The sequence below is a fragment of the Tachysurus vachellii genome, chromosome 20, assembly GCF_030014155.1.
Source record: "Tachysurus vachellii isolate PV-2020 chromosome 20, HZAU_Pvac_v1, whole genome shotgun sequence".
NCBI lineage: Eukaryota > Metazoa > Chordata > Actinopteri > Siluriformes > Bagridae > Tachysurus > Tachysurus vachellii.
In genome coordinates, this window is record NC_083479.1 from 6,797,914 (window position 1) to 6,815,424 (window position 17,511).

The 17,511-nt window shown below is 38.0% G+C and overlaps 1 protein-coding gene across 4 annotated transcripts; it reads right to left on the bottom strand.

The window, feature by feature from the left end:
• Window positions 1–3,180: 3,180 nt before the first annotated feature.
• atg10 (ATG10 autophagy related 10 homolog (S. cerevisiae)) lies at window positions 3,181–17,511 on the bottom strand. 4 transcript variants are annotated; one of them, XM_060896300.1, is made up of 7 exons: window positions 17,372–17,511; window positions 13,332–13,460; window positions 13,113–13,223; window positions 8,931–8,964; window positions 8,717–8,814; window positions 6,672–6,769; window positions 3,195–3,498 (listed from the first exon to the last, which is right to left on the bottom strand). In XM_060896300.1, exons 1-7 carry the CDS (start codon window positions 17,372–17,374, stop codon window positions 3,399–3,401), a joined length of 573 nt encoding a protein of 190 aa, XP_060752283.1. In that variant the 5' UTR covers window positions 17,375–17,511; the 3' UTR covers window positions 3,195–3,398. The 4 variants fall into 4 exon arrangements, with proteins under 4 accessions (XP_060752284.1, XP_060752283.1, XP_060752282.1 ...); XM_060896298.1 differs by having other exon boundaries at window positions 3,201–3,498; window positions 8,931–9,057; XM_060896301.1 differs by lacking the exon at window positions 6,672–6,769 and having other exon boundaries at window positions 3,181–3,498; window positions 8,931–9,057.

Below are 17,511 nucleotides of genomic sequence, written 5' to 3' on the forward strand. Positions count from 1 at the left end.
CCAGGTGCTCTGGCGTGAGACTATTAAGTTCTTTATAGGTTAGTAATAGTATTTTATAATCAAGGTCGAAATTTGACTGGGAGCCAATGCAATGTGGGTAAGATAGGGGTGATGTGTTCATATCTTTTGGTTCTAGTTAGGACTCTAGCTGCTACGTTCTGAACTAACTGGAGCTTGTTTATGCTCCTACTGGAACATCCAGACAGTAAAGCATTACAGTAATCCAACCTAGAGGTAACAAATTAATGAACTAGTTTTTCTGCATCATGTAATGACATCATATTTCTTATCTCAGCAGTATTTCTGAGATGAAAGAAGGCTAATTTTGTGATGTTATTATGTGAGCTTCAAATGAGAGACTGGTTTGAATAATCACACCAAGGTCTTTATAATCACACCTTTTCTGCTGCACATGATGAAATAGAGAGACCATCCATGACCATTCATACTTTTGGCTGCATGTAATAATAGTCAAAGCACTTTCTTCTTGTCAGAGTGAAGCAGAAGAAAGTTAGTAAGCATCCTCTGTCTTCAATCTTATTAAGCTGGTGTCTCACATCTGACTTAGATGTATAACAGTGGAAGCTAATACCATGTTTACGAATAATTGCACCAAGGGGTAGCATATATAGGGAGAAAAACAATGGGCCTAAAACAGAAATGTGCGGAACACCAAACATTGCCTTAATATATTTAGAGTTTTCACCATTTAGATCTACAAACTGATAGCAATTCATTCAAATAAGACTTGAGCCAGGAGAGGACTGTCCCTTTAACACTAAAAACATGTTCTAGCCTATCAAGTAAAATGAGGCCAGCCACAGGTCATTTATAACTTTAACCAGTGCTGTCTCTGTGCTATAATGAGGCAATCCTAAGTGATACATTTCATGAATATTATTTCTATGTAGGTATGAGCACAATTATTTCTAGGATCTTGGAAATAAAGGGGAGGTTTGATATTGGCCTATAGTTGGACAGGTGGAGTCGAGATCAGTTTTTTTAATCAGAGGTTTGATAACCGCTAGCTTAAAAGGTTTGAAAGCTCATCAGTTGAAACTCAATCTCGGGAAAACTGAAGTACTGATCATCCCAGGTGATTCATCACCAGGTCAGGATATTGCAATATCCCTGGACAACGATCTGATCTACTCTTAAGTCATAGTGCGCAACCTTGGGGTAGACTTGGACAATCAACTGTCCTTTTTCTTGCATATTGCTAATGTGACACACTCATGTCAGTTTCTTCTCTACAACATCAAAATTACTCAGGCATTTTTGTCCACACAGGCTGCCGACATACTTTTTCAGTCTCTTGTCATTGCAAGACTGGACTACTGAAACTCACTGCTGGCAGGTCTACCTATGAACCCAAATGATCCAAAGTGCAGCTGCACAACTTGTTTTCAACCGGCTCACATACCAACCCAATGCTACGCTCCTTCCACTGGCTTCTGGTAGCTGCACGCATCAGATTCAAAACACTGATGCTTGCCTACAAAGCCAAAAATGGACCAGCTCCCATTTAACTCAAAGCTCTTATCACTCCTCGCACTGCACTTCACTCACTCAGATCTACCAGCACTGCTTGAATAGTCCCACCATCTTTCAGGGTAAGAGGTAGGTAGGTATACAGAAAGACTCTTTACTGTTCTGGCACCAAGGTGGTGGAATGAACTTCCCCTAGATGTCCGAAAAGCTAAGTCACTAGCTATCTTCAAACAACAGGTTAACACCTATCTCTTCCTGAAATACTTAAACCAGCACTTCTCCCTCTTTGATGTATGTGATTAATTATAAAAAAGTAAAAATAAAAACAGTCAGGATGTTGTTGGAAATGTAGGTGTTTTATTTTTAATAATTGCAAAGTGGTGGCAGTGCAGTTGGAATGTGGTGCGTCGGTGCTGGGGTGCTGGGGTGCTGCGGAGCTGGAGCGGCAGCGTCAACCCTGGAGCGGCATTGGCTGGCATGCGGGTAAGGCATCACATCTTCCCATTGGGTCGGGGGTAAACAGAGGGATGGAGAGAGAACCACCATTAGTTTATCCCCATGAAAAGTAAAGCTTACCTCTCATAGACCTGGGCCAGCCTTCTCTAGTTCACCTACACCTGGAGTGTAAAGAGTTGGAAGCTGTTTTTGATTGGCTCCTTGGGGTTTGGCTTGCTTTCACTGCCCTCCCTTGCAGCCACTATCAGTGGCGCTGTCAATGGGGCTGAAGTGCCGCTGTTTCTTCAGAACCACAGGATATGTGAGGTGAATTTTTTGTTCAGCTTGCATGCAGAGTGTTAATCCAGTGTGAAGTATTTAACCTAGTGAACCAGTGTTAATGTATTCATGGATAGAGACTTAAAAGCACTGTTGTATGTTGCTTTGGATAAGGGTGCCAAATGAGGTAAATGTAATGTAATGTAATGAGTCTAAATTATCATTAAATGCAATACACACCTTTGATGCTTTGGCAGACTACATTGGATGAGGTAGAAAAATAGATAAACATAAGCAAGACAGGCTAGCAAATTTCATAACGAAGTGGATAGCTAGAAGTCTTAGCTATGGCAGTGGCAAAGAGCTTTAGTTTTATATTTAACTTGATTATATTCATGTTTAAGTTAAGAAATATTTTAACTGCTATTATATAAAGGGAATACTGCTGTAAAAAAAAGCACCTTATTTTAAGTGTTTAGAAACCAAATGCTTTTCACTTTTGTTCATATAACAGTAAATAAAAGTGCACAGTACACTTGACAAACAGCATTTGACAAACAAGCTAAAGTAAATAGTGCAGTAGCAGTTTTATGAATATCAGTTTGAGTAAGTTTATCAATTGATTTGTCTGTGCTGAGTGATTTCTTAAATGACCTGTTTTATCCAATTTAGTCAAAGCTGTTGGTTATTAATCAGCACCAAGGATAATGGAGACTACAGCAAGGGACAGAGATTCTTCCTTCATAGCCTCCCAATTAAGCGATAGCCTTCCCTTAGGACTCAGACATAGTCACACATATTCCAACATTTAAGATGAAAACCTGATTGTTTAGTCAGGCATTTCATTAGGTAAGGTCACACATCTGTTGGTTTCATATGTACAGAGACAAACTGGAATGTTTTGATGCTGCCAATGTAGTAAAAATTTTATTGTAATGTAACTTTAAAGAAAAAAAAAGAAATATAAAAAATAAAATATAAATAAGAACAAAACAAAAGAAAACACAAAAAATACAAATGATACAAAAGCAAATGTTCTGATTACTCAGTAAAAATGAGTAAATTCTTTGATACAAGGTTGTAGTCGTAGGATGTCCTAGGAGCTTTGTAGTGACTTTGTGCATGTCTTGTTTTTCTTTTCTCCACCATGTTTTCTCTCCACGCAGAAAACATATTAGAGTGAGGTTAATGAGTCAGTCAGGACCAGTCAATGCTGTGTGGTAGCTAAGAGGCACATCCAATCCCACCACAGGTCCTACCACACTCAACCATGTGGCAATGTAGTTTACTTTCCTGTAAAAACATAAAAACATGAAATGGGAAAAATATACACTAACAGTAGCCTTTTGGGGTTGTGAAGATGTTTCAGCACAGTCCTTATAGTACACCAGAAAAACAATTATAATTCTCTTAAAAAGACAATGTGCAATATGGCAAACATTGCAAAGCACCAGGATCAGGATTTATACAGTGCTGTGGAGGCAGAATTGTCATGGATGTACATCGTATGGTATCCAGTGGTAACAGATAGATTATTGTATTAAATGCAGTGTGTATGTATAGTCCAGTATGTATAAATGCAGTGTGTATGTATAGTCCAGTATGTATAAATGCAGTGTGTATGTATAGTCCAGTGTCGAACTGTTGAAGTTAAATTGAAGTGTTTGGCATACCATATTGTGGAAGTATGCTGTAGGGTATATTAGTTTTGACTGTTAATTAATCTGATAGCCTGAGGGAAAAAGCTATCCCTCAGTCGGCTAGTGCGGGATCGGATGCTGCGGGGACATCTTCCTAAGGGAAGCATAGAGAGCAGACTGTGGGACGGGTGGCTAGAGTCCTTGATGATCCTCCGGGCTTTCCTTATACACCGCCTGGTGTAGATGTCCTGGAGGGAGGAAAGCTCACGTCCAACAATGTGGCTGGCAGTTCGCACGACCCTTTTCAGAGCTTTACGGTTGCCAGCGGTGCTGTTTCCAAACCAGGCAGTGATGCAGCCCGTCAGGACGCTCTCTATAGTGCAGGTGTAGAATGTTCTGAGGATGCTGGGGCTCATTCCGAACTTCCTCAGCCGTCTCAGGAAGAAGAGGCGTTGATGTCCCTTTTTCAGCACTGTGTCAGTGTGTATGGTCCAGGTGAGATCCTCGCTCTGTAGGCCGTCTTCTCTGTAGGCCGTCTCATCGTTGTCGGTGATCAGGCCTATCACCGTTGTGTCGTCAGTGAATTTGACGATGACGTTGGAGCTGTGTGAGGCTGCACAGTCATGTGTGTACAGGGAGCTGTGTAGAAGTGGGCTGAGGACACAGCCCTGAGGAGCACAAGTGTTGAGGGTCAGCAGGGATGAAGTGTTGCTGCCCATTCTTACCACCTGACTTCGGCCTGTCAGGAAGTCCAGAATCCAGCTGCAAAGAGATCTGTTTTGTCCCAGAGTCCGGAGCTTCGCAACAAGTGTGGCAGGCACTATAGTGTTAAATGCTGAGCAAATTGTAGCGGATCCAGTGAGGCAGGCACACAGAGCAGATGTAATCTCAGATGAGTCTCTCAAAACACTTGCTGAAGATGGGTGCCTCCAGAGCAACGGGCCTCCAGTCATTTAGGCATGTGATTTTATTTTTCTTTGGTATGGGCACAATGGTGGATTTTTTGAAGCACGATGGAACCACAGACAAACTTATTGCTAACTTGTGGTTATACAATTTGCACAACTTTATAAATTATGCCAGTAAAATTTAAACGATTTTAGAGCATTGAGCCATGAGTGACTTAACTACCACCAGGTAGTTTGCTAATATTAGCTACTCCATCATGGTAATTAAAGCCATGTTAGCTTAGGTTGCTAATGTACCAACTAAAAAAATCTGGTAAACAACAGTCATCAATTACACTTAACACATTTCATACTAGAGTATTTCAGAATTTAAGGTCTGACTACTACACAAACAGAATATAAGTTTTGGTGTTTGAATGTTCAGAGTTCAGTCAAATTCCACTGAACTAAAGGTACTTTTATGAGCTTTGAGACTATGATACTGCAATCAAAAATGACCAGAGACTTTTTTTTCTTACACCATAAATTTGTTAAAAGATTACATTATGACTTCAATAGTGCTCAAAACTTTAAAGTTAAGGACTTGTAACCTGAACTGGAATTTGCCTGTCTTGACTTGGGATCATAAGAATTTGGTAAAGGTATGTATTTAGGCTTACATTTTAGCAACCAGTATAGATATGACTGGTGCCACTCTTTACTCCCATAACCTCCGGTAAGTGTTAAGCTTACTAACTTGTAGTGTTAGTTTGCAGTACCAGCGGCTGCATGTTCTCAAGCTAACTCAAGTGCTTTTTAAATCAAAATGTATAGATTTTTAGGTCTCTGCTTTTGATGACTTGCACCTATGCATCTATGAAGCACAGACAGCTTTCCCTCTGTGATTATGATGCTGGTATGGTTTTAATGCAGAACCAGCTTCACCGTGTCCCCAAGCCAGCTTCAGTACTGATTTTGTTATCAGATTTTTTGAATTTCTGAGAAGAAATGAATTTTGAGCTTTGCCGGGACAGTATTAATAGTTCTCAACTTATAAAGACTTGCTACTATGAAGAATAGAATCCTGTGAATATAATAATTTGTTGTTCTCCACTGTGATGAAAATCCTGAACAGAACAGCCAGGTTGTTCCTGAAGACCTCCTTAGCATCCCACACACACCTTGGGCCACCCATTCAAATGAAATAGAGCACACTCAGGTTACCCCATATGTCACTAAACTTCGTCCCCAGTCTATTGTAAACAGTATCCACTATACAGAGAGTGGAAAGAAATGATGGGTGACATCATCCAATCACTCCTTTCACTGGGAATTCCTGCACCATGTTTGTCTCCTTACAACATATTAGGTTTCCAGACAGGGTTGACTAAGTATCCTTTTAGGTCATGTATGGTGCTTTGGGTTCATCAGAATCCTCTCCATCTGCCTAATAGCCCCCTGAGATTGTATACATATTTGCTAGTATTTCATAATCTGTTTTAGGATATTTTATTTAATTGTACCAACTCTTTATGGTATATCAATACTTTGATATGCTATGTCCAGTATAAATTTAGTTTAGAAAAAAATTCACTTAAAATTTGTGTTTTATTTTCTACATTAAGATTTATAATGTCACAAAGTCACAAAGTTCACAATGAAGGCTAAATGTTGAAGTAAAAAAAGTTGCATGTTCAAATGCAAATGATTACACCTTATTTAAAAAAAAGATTTTTTTGTATACAAGTGAGCAGCTTTGACAAAAGAGCTAAGTAACAATGCTGAGCCAAAATAAAGTACTGTTAATTAAATATTATTTTAATGCATTAAATATGCAATATGAATTCTTGAGTTATATGTATCTCATTTTGTAAAATTTTGTAAAAAATAATTTCAGATAAAACAGTCATAACTAACACAGACAGTAGCAAAATATTACCTTTTTTTGGTATTTGCCATTTTCAAAATGGGTCTCATGAACTCTTCAGTGTGACAAGGATGGAGCATAAAGAAAGGCTGGCCTAGTAAAGGGTGTTCCTGCACAGACACACACACACACACACAGAGAGAGAGAGAGAGAGGGAGAGAGAGAGAGAGGGAGAGAGAGAGAGAGAGAGAGAGAGAGAGAGAGAGAGAGAGAGAGAATAATAATCACAATAATCGCTAAAATATATAGTATCTGTAGACCTACATGCTGATTTTGTAAAGAAAGAATCGATCAGTTTATAATTTTGATTGTAGGTTTATTTTAACAGTGAGAGACAGAATAACAACAAAAAAATAGAGAAAAATGCATTGCAAAAAAGTTATAAATTGATTTGCATTTTAATGAGTGAAATAAGTATTTGATCCCCTATCTTAAAGTGAGTGCTCCTAATCTCAGCTAGTTACCTGTATAAAAGACACCTGTCCACATAAGCAATCAATCAATCAATCAATCAGATTCCAAACTCTCCAACATGGGCAAGACCACGGATGTCAGGGACAAAATTGTAGACCTACACAAAGCTGGCATGGGCTACAAGACCATCTGAATGATTCAGAGGAGAACTGGTTGAAAGTGTTTTGGTCAGATGAGACCAAAAACGAGCTCTTTGGCATCAACTCAACGCACTGTTTTTAGAGGAAGAGGAATGCTGCTTATAACCCCAAGATCACCAACCCACCGTCAAACCCACTGAGGGGATTAAGGGGACAATACAACTTCACCACATCAAGAGGACTTCCTTCCCTCAGCCAGGGCACTGAAAATGGGTCGTGGATGGGAATATTCTAGTATGACAATGACCCAAAACACACGGACAAGGCAACAAAGGAGTGGCTCAAGAAGAGGAACATAAAGGTCCTGGAGTGACCTAGCCAGTCTCCAGACCTTAATCACATAGAAAATATGTGGAGTTAGCTGAAACTTCACCATGCCTTTTTCTGTGCTAAAATCAAGTCTAATGCTATAAATTTACAACAGTAATAACAGTTTTCTATTTCTGAACACCACTATTCAAAACCACTTTTTAAAATTTTAAAATAGCAATTCTAGAATAAGGAGGCTGTGCTCCAATCCATGAATCAAGTGTATCAAACAGCATCCAAAATTGTTAGTGGCTAGATTTATATCCTGATTAGCTTAATTATACATTTACAAATGTACAATTTGGAAAACAGAAACACAAATGAATCAGATGCAAAATCATGAGATAAGGATCAAACATAAAACCTTGTAAAAACATGTACTTCTAGTTTGGTTCAAATCTATATGACAAATCATGAATTATTTGAATAAACCACTCCACCATTAAAATTGATGAATAACATCTATATTCTAAATTATTAAGATAGGACAAAAATTCTAGGAAAAGTTCTCAGAAGTAAGTTTTGTATAATATGCAAAATGATCAAAAATGGATGGCGCTAAATGGTCCAAAATGCACATTACGGGGTTAAAGAGACAAGGCATGGGGGTCTATTACAACTTATTGTACAGGGTTAGGGTTGAGGGATTGTGCATCAAGTTAAGAGCCATGCTTCCAAGTTGTGTGACAATAGCTGATTTACAACCTTGTCAAAATGCTTGACTAAACTGATGGCAGCCAAGTTATTTCTAGTATCCAAATCATCATTATTATCATCATCATCATCATAATCATCATCAAACATCCACTTGCATATTATCATAGATATGCAGTATATCAAGCTTTTGGGAAAACCCAAAAAATAAGATGACTCTCTTCAGTGTTCTTAAAGGAGTTGGATTTATTTCAACCAACTGAACTGGATACCAAATTTTGTCTTAGTCCTGGCTGCCTAACAATGATCTAGCAACACATAAGCAACATAATCAGCTGTACAATATTTTATTCAGGAAATGCACTTTCAGTGAGGGAATGGTCTCCTCAGGCTATGGATATGTTCTTTTATGAAAACAAAGTACCAGAAGACATGGAAGCTTAATACAGTTAATGATATTAATGTACTGATGGCTGCTACCTGTTGAGTCAGTGTATCCCAAGGTCCTTGTAGTAGTCTTTGTCTGTAGTTTGGGTGAATATTTTTCCAAACCTCATCAAGGGACAATGGCTGTCCATCTGTACAATGGGAGAGAAAAGAGCAAATAAAAGCTAACCAGACAACTGTAAAAAATCCTATGCAGCTCCTACCCATTCCAAATAAATTAAATAATTTGCATGTGGTAACAATATACCTAATGTAGATGCTCTGAAGTAGAGTGTTGGCACCTGATGACCGAATGAGTATAAAACATGGTATTCATAGAGCATTAAAACTTGGCTTTCACATTCTTTATAAGCCCCAACTGCATCATCATCCAACTAGATAGAGAAAGAAAAAATAGATGAAAGCAGAAGAAAAATTTCATTTTAATTTTATTATTAATAATAAAATTGGTTGTGGGATATATTTTGGGTGTAGGTTGTGGGATATTTTTAGGCCTATAAGAATTTGTGAAATTGCAAAAGATCAGGTGGCATAAAAAAGTAGTTTTGAGCACCATTTCTATTATTGGATTAATATAGTAAGGTAACATGACAAGTAGGACAAATTGTTTTGGTGCATCTTTTAAGCATAAATAGGCTTTGTGTAGCTTGTAAACTAACAATAACATCCTTAGTTAGGTGTGTGGTAGCCTAGTGGTTAAGGTGTTGGGCTACTAATCGGAACTAAAGCTGCCACTGTTGGGTGCCTGAGCAAGGCCCTTAACCCTCAATTGCTCAGTTGTATAAAAAGAAATAAGATAATGTAAGTCGCTCTGGATAAGGGCATCTGCCAAATGATGTAAATGGTAAATGTAAATATAGTTTGGCAAATATGTTATGGAAATGTAAATTGCCCAAAGAAACAGCAGGTGAAGCGGTTTGACTCTGGGAATTCATGATGAAGTCAAATCGGATACCTCTATACAGTGATGCCTCGATATACGAGTGCTTTGACATACAAATTTTTTGAGATACGAGCTGTGATTCGACCAAATTTTTGCCTTGAGATACGAGCAAATTTTTGAGATACGAGCATCCGAGCCAAAACAAAGATCCCCAACAACCACGTGTTTCCCCTGCCTCAGCTTCCTGCGTCTCACTCGGTTAAAGCCGCCTTTCCACTGCACACGACAAACGACGGCCGATAAAAAGGAAGTCATTCATTTCCTATGGAGAGTCACAAAGCCGCTGCGTGAGGTGCCGACCATCTGCGGATCCGTAATTTTCGGATCCGTTTTAAGCGTTGGATCCGTTAAAAAATTTGAACTTGTGCGACTACACTGCATCTGATATGCCGACCGGACAGGTTTTTATTAAAATGACCGGCAGATGTTAGTGAGGAAAGAGTGACAAAAAAGGCAAAAACAAGTGAAGAGAAAAGCAATGAAGAAAATTAAGCAAAATTAATGTAAAGAAAACAGAAATTGTAGCAATTAAGTTCAGTTAAGAGAATTTCAGTTCTGTCAGGACCACTTTGTCAAAAGAGAATTTATTAGATGATATGCATACAGTTGGTGTTGGTGGTATGGTTCTGTTCTGGACAAAAATCTAGACTTTTCAGTGACTAGAAAATAGAATAAACCCCCGTATAACAGAACCACTAATATGCTCGATTACACATTTTTGGAAAGTAATAAATGAATGAATGGATAAATAAATAATTAAATAATTAGAGATAGAGGGAGAGAGAGAGAAAAATATGTGGAGATTTATGACGTAAACTGGAACAACGAACACAGGTTCCGGCGTGGTGGAGTCGGGGTTGGAGGAGGGAGTTTAGATCGCAGCAGCAGCGAAGCGCTAGAGCGGCTCTATGAATTGGAATTTAAATTGTTGGGTAATTTGGATGTAGTAACCGGATTGGTGCGCGTCGTGGACAGCTGATTAACAGCTGATGCACGCTTGACGACGTGGCCTGCCAGAACTAACGCGATGCTTGATTTAAGTTCGTTAATTTTAGTGAAGTTTAGTTAAGTTCCATTTAAGTATAAAGTAGCATTAAGAGTGTACAGTAGCGAGTAAGTGAACGAAAGCGAAAGTGTACGTACGAGACAAATTTCCTCCTGTTTACTCCTCCCTCAACCTCCATGAGCATCTTCCGTAAAATAAAACAAGTTTATTTTTTTAACATTCTCTTTTACTACTGTAAGTTTTTATACAATATTTGTCATTTATATATACAGGTACTGTACATTTTTCATATTCAAAACACAAACAAAACAACTGGAGTGGAATTTTGCGAGCTGGAACGGATTAATGGGATTTCAATTCATTTAAACGGGGAAAATTGTTTTGAGATACGAGCAATTTGAGATACGAGCAAAGTCACGGAACGAATTAAACTCGTATCTCGAGGCATTGTGAAATTGTGAAATCCATGAAAATCCTGCAAATTGAAGAAAAAAGATGCATCATACTGCTTATCCCACGTGTTTGTAAACTTGTGTAAACAAGCAGGGTGTATGTATGCACCTAGATGAAATTGGACTGACAACTTCACACCAAAGTTATGAGGAGACTTTTTGAAATCTAGCAATCACAATTTGGATCTTGGAAAAGGCCACTCAGATCCTTATGCTTGCCAATTTTTCAGCAAATCAACTTCAAGTACTGACTTTTCACTTGCTGCCTAATATATCCCATCACTTCTCAGGTGCAAATGTAACAAGATAATCAATATTATTCATTTCACCTGTCAGTAAATTTGATGTTATGGCTGATTAGTGTTTGTGTATGTTTCAGGACTTTCCAAATGGTTTTATTGATTATGTCCAATATTTGCCCAATGCCTTAGATTTTACCTACCCATAGATAGTTATATAATCTTTAGCTTATCCTTTTGAACAAAAATGCAGTCCTGATTGCAAAACTAGCCAGGCTAAAACTAACATTAGTTGTTCAGAGCTATTTATTTTAACAAGAAACATTTTAGTCACACATTACAATATATAAAAATTGAGTGGTCTGATGCAAATTGTGTTATGTTCTATGTCATTTAACACACCTTCACATAAATACAGAGGCTCATAGACAAGCCTTCTCTCCCCACAATCCTCTATCTGGTACAATTCCAAAGAAGAGTTACTGCAGCTATACATTGTATTGCAGCTCGGTGTGTAGTGAATTACAGGGCGTACTATTTTTTCCCACAAGGTTTTTGAATGCTGGGTAATTTTGTTGGGAAATGACTACATAATGAAATTCACAGTTTTTTGCTCTCATCTGAGATTTTTATTATTTTATAATGATGTACATGCCTACGATGTACATAATAAGTTTGCTTGGCATGCGTTGGATATTGGACGACTCAAACATTGGATGTTGGACGAGTTAAATCTGAGTTTGAGTTTCACCTTGAGTTTAAACCTTTGTGATGGGCACCAACCATGGGATTTTGTCCATGTGAGACCTATTCCATAAAGAAGCCAAGTCATTCCAACCACTAGTAGAAGCATCAGCAGAAAACAATGCCTTGCATACTAATTCAGCATCACAAGAAATACTTTATTTTCTGACTGTGACACATTGGCAGAATCTGCTACAGTTGCCATTAAAATGGTATAATGAATTTGTGTCTGTCTTTTAATGTAAAGTGTTTTGGGTTTTTTAATGCTTAGGAATTTATTGTTTTAAGCTTCCAATCTTGTTCCAAGGCTCTTAATAGTGTTTTCACTATATTTAGGAAATTATCACTGGTAATAATACACACAGAGCTCATATAGACTATATAGAATTATATACAGAATATATAGAAATTCAACCTATCAGTGAGAAAGTTTACCAGAACTACTCAGATAGTTTGTGCCTACATATATTGGTGGAAATGTGGCCACATCTATACACACAATTGTTTGTGTTTTCACATTTAGAAAAGATAAGGAAAAGCTTCTAATATTTTTTTATTATTATTATTTTTATGCAATATTCACTAGGGGTGTAACCTGTTAGGACAATAGGAATGGAGAATAAGTAAAATCTAGAAAAAAATCATATCACTAATGTATGAACAATTAATAAATATAAACTTAAAAGAGCCGGATCACAATATTATTACTTAATAAATATACTAAAAATGTCATATGGACATTGCTGAGAGCCAAGAGAGGCATCTTGACTTATCAAGCATCACACAGACATGTACACAATATTGCCAAAAGTCTGTGGATACCTGATCATTCAAATGTGCTTGAACATCCCATTATCACAGAAACCACTTTACTGTGAAGGCATTCTACAAGATTTTGGAGCAGAGAATTGTGCCCATTCAGCCACAATAGCATTAGAGAGGTCAGGTACTGATATTGGCAAGAAGGCCTGGTGTGGGGTTGATATTTTGGCTTCTGTAAGCTAAATGAACACAGAAACAAGCAGAACACAGAAATGACTTTTACCTCATCAGCTCCAGTCAGAGCATTGATCCCATCATCAGCTTTCTGGTTATGCAAAGACGACAATCTTCCAGGTATTATAGCAGTTTTTTTTATGTAGTCTTCTTCACCACCCTGAATCAGAGAAAGATTTTTGCATTAATCATACAATTTAAACAATGTCTTAAAAAATATATATATATATTTATAGTCTACTATTATAGATATATATCTTTACCACACCTTGACCTTTGCCCAACTCCATCCATCTTTGATGACAGCTGAGTGCTGTAGAAAAAGCTTGCAGCAGATATAGAAAGCCTTCTCATCTAAGTAATACTTAGAAATGATTGACTCTTCTCCACTTGACATCTGAAAGGGACACAATCCTTTGAGACATAGCCTTTTACCTTTTTTACCCAATGTAAATTATGAGAAAATCTATTCCAATTTATGCATATGGATGGGACATATATTGTGCAAATAAAATGTATACTTTGTCTTTTCTACATTATATCAAAATTCAAATTAAATAATACAAATCATTTTGAAAGTTACAGCATGACCATATTGAGTGTGCGTTTTTGCACAAATCTAGGTCAATAAAAACATGGTATGACAAGTTTGGTGTGGTGGAACTCCAGTGATCTTCACCGAGCTGTAACTTCAATCCCGCTGTAACTTCAATGAACGCTTTAAGTTGACTCGGAACAGCAATTGTGAGCTAGGCCTTCTTATTCAACATCAGAGTTTATGCTCTTTTAACTAAATTGTGACAAACACAGACATACTTTAAAACCTTCCCACTAGAATGAAGGCAGCTGTAGCTCCAAAGGGAGCATATTAATACCCATTAATACCAAAGACGTTCATAAAGGTGTCCACATACTTTTAATCATATAGTGGATTTATATTCAAAACAGCAAACTGTAAGGTCGATGATATACTTTTAACCAACAAGGTCAATGTTGATTTCTTCAAAACTAAATATCATTAAAATATATTTTATTTACTTTTGACAGTGTGAGTGACCATGTAGATCGCATATGCTGTACTTGGGGCTGAGGGCCAACATTTTGAGTAGCACTTTAAATTTGAGGGGTTTTCCCCTATCAGAGGTCAGAAATCTTTGGCATGTGACTTCCTACTGGGTAGTTAATGGACTGTATGACGTGTCTTTCCTGAGAAGCTGTCCTATGTGCCTACCAAATTTGCTGTATTTTGGTGAAGTTTGACGTGCATAACACAACCTACACCACTCCCATATCCAAGCTTTTCCAGAAACTAATGACACAGAATGTTACATAGCTCAGAGGCACACACTAGCCACTCCTTTAAGAACACAGATACACTTTTTCAGTTATCCAATCATGAAATCTGCATAAAATTTTGCAGATACATATCAAGAGCTACAGTTCAGCTCAGAGAAGAAATGTAATGTAATTGACTTTGATCATGGTTTAGTGCCAGATGGGCTGGTTTGTGTATTTCAGAAATAAAAAGATTACTTTTTTCCCCATTCTGATCTTTGATCTGATTATAAATGGAAGATCTTTACTCTTATCTTAGTGATTTGATGCACTGCACCAACCAGAGATATTTGTTAATGCAATTATATTTCAAGCAGTAATTTTAGTGTGGCCTGTAAGGACATATGGAGAATAAATATGTTGATGACTGTATATTCCAGATGTATCGTTCATTTATGATTTACTAAGCTGATTTACAGAATTCTATATTTTATGAATATATTTCCCATATATGAGAGTGTGGTCATGTCATCTACACTTCAGAAATGCTTGTTCAACCTATCTACTCTGCAATATTTGTGCATATATATTACACATTGCAAATATAAACAGTAAAATGCTGTTTATTTCATCTTAATTTAACATATGTTACAGGAAAGGATGCATAGGATAAAAGTACCAACAGAATACAGTGTGAACATAGCCCTCAGAGGGAGCCTATGTTTGCTAGAAAAAAGTCAAAAAATTTAATCCAAAAATACTGAGTGTTGTGTCAAGTAAAGTCATTCTCCTGTGCCTTTAACACCATTCGTCCAGCTCTACTAGGTGAGAATCTGACAGCATGGCAATGCAGGTGTAAGCTTCCGTTGTGTCCTGGATTGTTAACTACCTGATTGACAGAACACACTATGTATGCTTGCAGTACTGTGAGTCAGACAGAGTGGTTTGCAATACGGGAGCTCCACAGGGGACTGTTCTGTCTCCTTTCCTCTTCACCCTGTATACTGTAGACTTCAGCTACTGCACAGAGTACTGCCATCTTCAGAAATTTTCTGATGACTCGGCTATAATTGGTTGCATCAGCAATGGTGAGGAGATTGAGTACAGTCATATTGTGTGAGTGGAACCATCAACAGCTCAACGTGACAAAAAACAAAGAACCTAGTGGTCGACCTGAGGAGGACTAAGGCACCTATAATTCCTGTTTCCATACATGGGAACATGGTGAATGATTACAAATACTTGGGTAATCCAGGTGTCTAACAGGAGTTCTTTGGACATATGGATGATGCATATGTTTGGCGTAAGAAAGGAGGAGGAGAATACCATCCCAACGGTCAATCATGGCTGTGGTCACACCATGCTATAGGGATGCTTCTCTGCAAGTGGTTCAGGTAACCTTTTTAAGATAGACGGTATCATGAAAAAATTGGACTCTCAAATTTCTTGATGAAAGCCTGGTGGCTTTAGCACACAAACTCAACCTACCAGAAAATTGGACCTACCAGCAGAATAATGACCTGACGCATATGGCGCGAGTGGTCAAGAAAAGTTTCAGGGGCAACAACATAAATGTTCTGGAATGGCCAAGTCAGAGCCCTGACCTGAACCCAAATGAGAATTTGTGGAGAGAGATGAAGATCCAGGTCAGGGCTAGGAGGCCTTCCAATCTCCAAAAACTGAAGGCTTTTGCAAAGGAATAGTGGGGAAACGTTCCACAGGAGACCTGTAGAAATCTTGTAGAGACCTACAAGAAGCATTTGCAGGCTGTCATTAAGATCAATGGCTTTTCTATTGATTATAAGAACATTCATTCATTCATTTTCTACCGCTTATCCGAACTACCTCGGGTCACGGGGAGCCTGTGACTATCTCAGGCGTCATCGGGCATCAAGGCAGGATACACCCTGGACGGAGTGCCAACCCATCGCAGGGGATTATAAGAACATTGTAATATAAATGGTATGAATAATTCTGAACATTGTGATTTTAGAATAAAGCATAACAGCCCTAATTAATGTTGTAAATGACCTGTTACTGGCCTCTGATCATTAGAGCAGCTTTTAAAACCATTGACCATGCTATTCTACTTGATAGGCTAGAGCATGTTGTTGGTGTTAAGGGGACAGCCCTCTTCTGACTCAGGTCTTATTTGACTGATAATCATCTCCTGGTGTAATTATTCATAAACATGGTATTAGCCTCCACTGTTATGCTGATGACATGCAGTTTCAGCCAAGTCAGAAGATAGACCAGCTTATTAAGATTGAAGAATGTGTAAAGGAAATTAGACGGTAGATGCTTATTAACGTCCTCCTCCTTAACTCTGACAAGGACCACAGGCAGCTAGATGTAAGCTTTCTGGTTACAGAGTAACTCTAGATAGTATTTCTATTTCACCATGTGAAGCAGTAAAAGACCTGGGTGTGAATATTGACTCGAGTCTTTCATTTGAAGCTCATGTAGATAGTATCACAAGCATAGCCTTCTTTCCTCTCAGAAATATTGGTAAGATACAAAGCACATTGTCACTACATGATGCAGAATCACTAGTTAATGCTTTAGTTAACTCAAGGTTGAATTATTGTAATGATTTACTGTCTGGATGTTCCAGTGGGGGCCTTCTGACTCACTCACAGTGTCAGTGTTTAAGTCCAAGCTGAAAACACATTTGTTCAGTCTAGCCTTTTATAAATAGCTTTTCTTAGGTAAAGTAGCAGAGCTGGAAGTTTCATGAGCATAGAGTGTTCGGTGAACTGGGATGTTTGGATGTTGTCAGGGTGGCGTCGAGGAAACTTTTATTTTGTAACGTACTCACGGCACAGAACCGGCACACTGGACGAATGTATGTGAATTTCTGCACACAGTATAGAGTGGAACTTAATAGAGTACATTTTAGTTATGATTAATAATCCTCGCTTAATTGTGATGGCGAGGCCATTTCACACTCTGAACCTGTTTTCCTCGTATTTACTTCCAGTAAATACGAGCTACAGCCCGTAGGAAATTTACCAGAGTATATGTCTTACTTACCATGAATTTCTTCAAACAAAATTCTTGACAAAATAACTTTTAGAAATGCAATTCCGTTAAAATAACAGCGACAACTTGCGTCGGCTATTTACTTCGGCCACTGTACAATTTTGTTTACCTAACGGCATCCCATGTAGGTG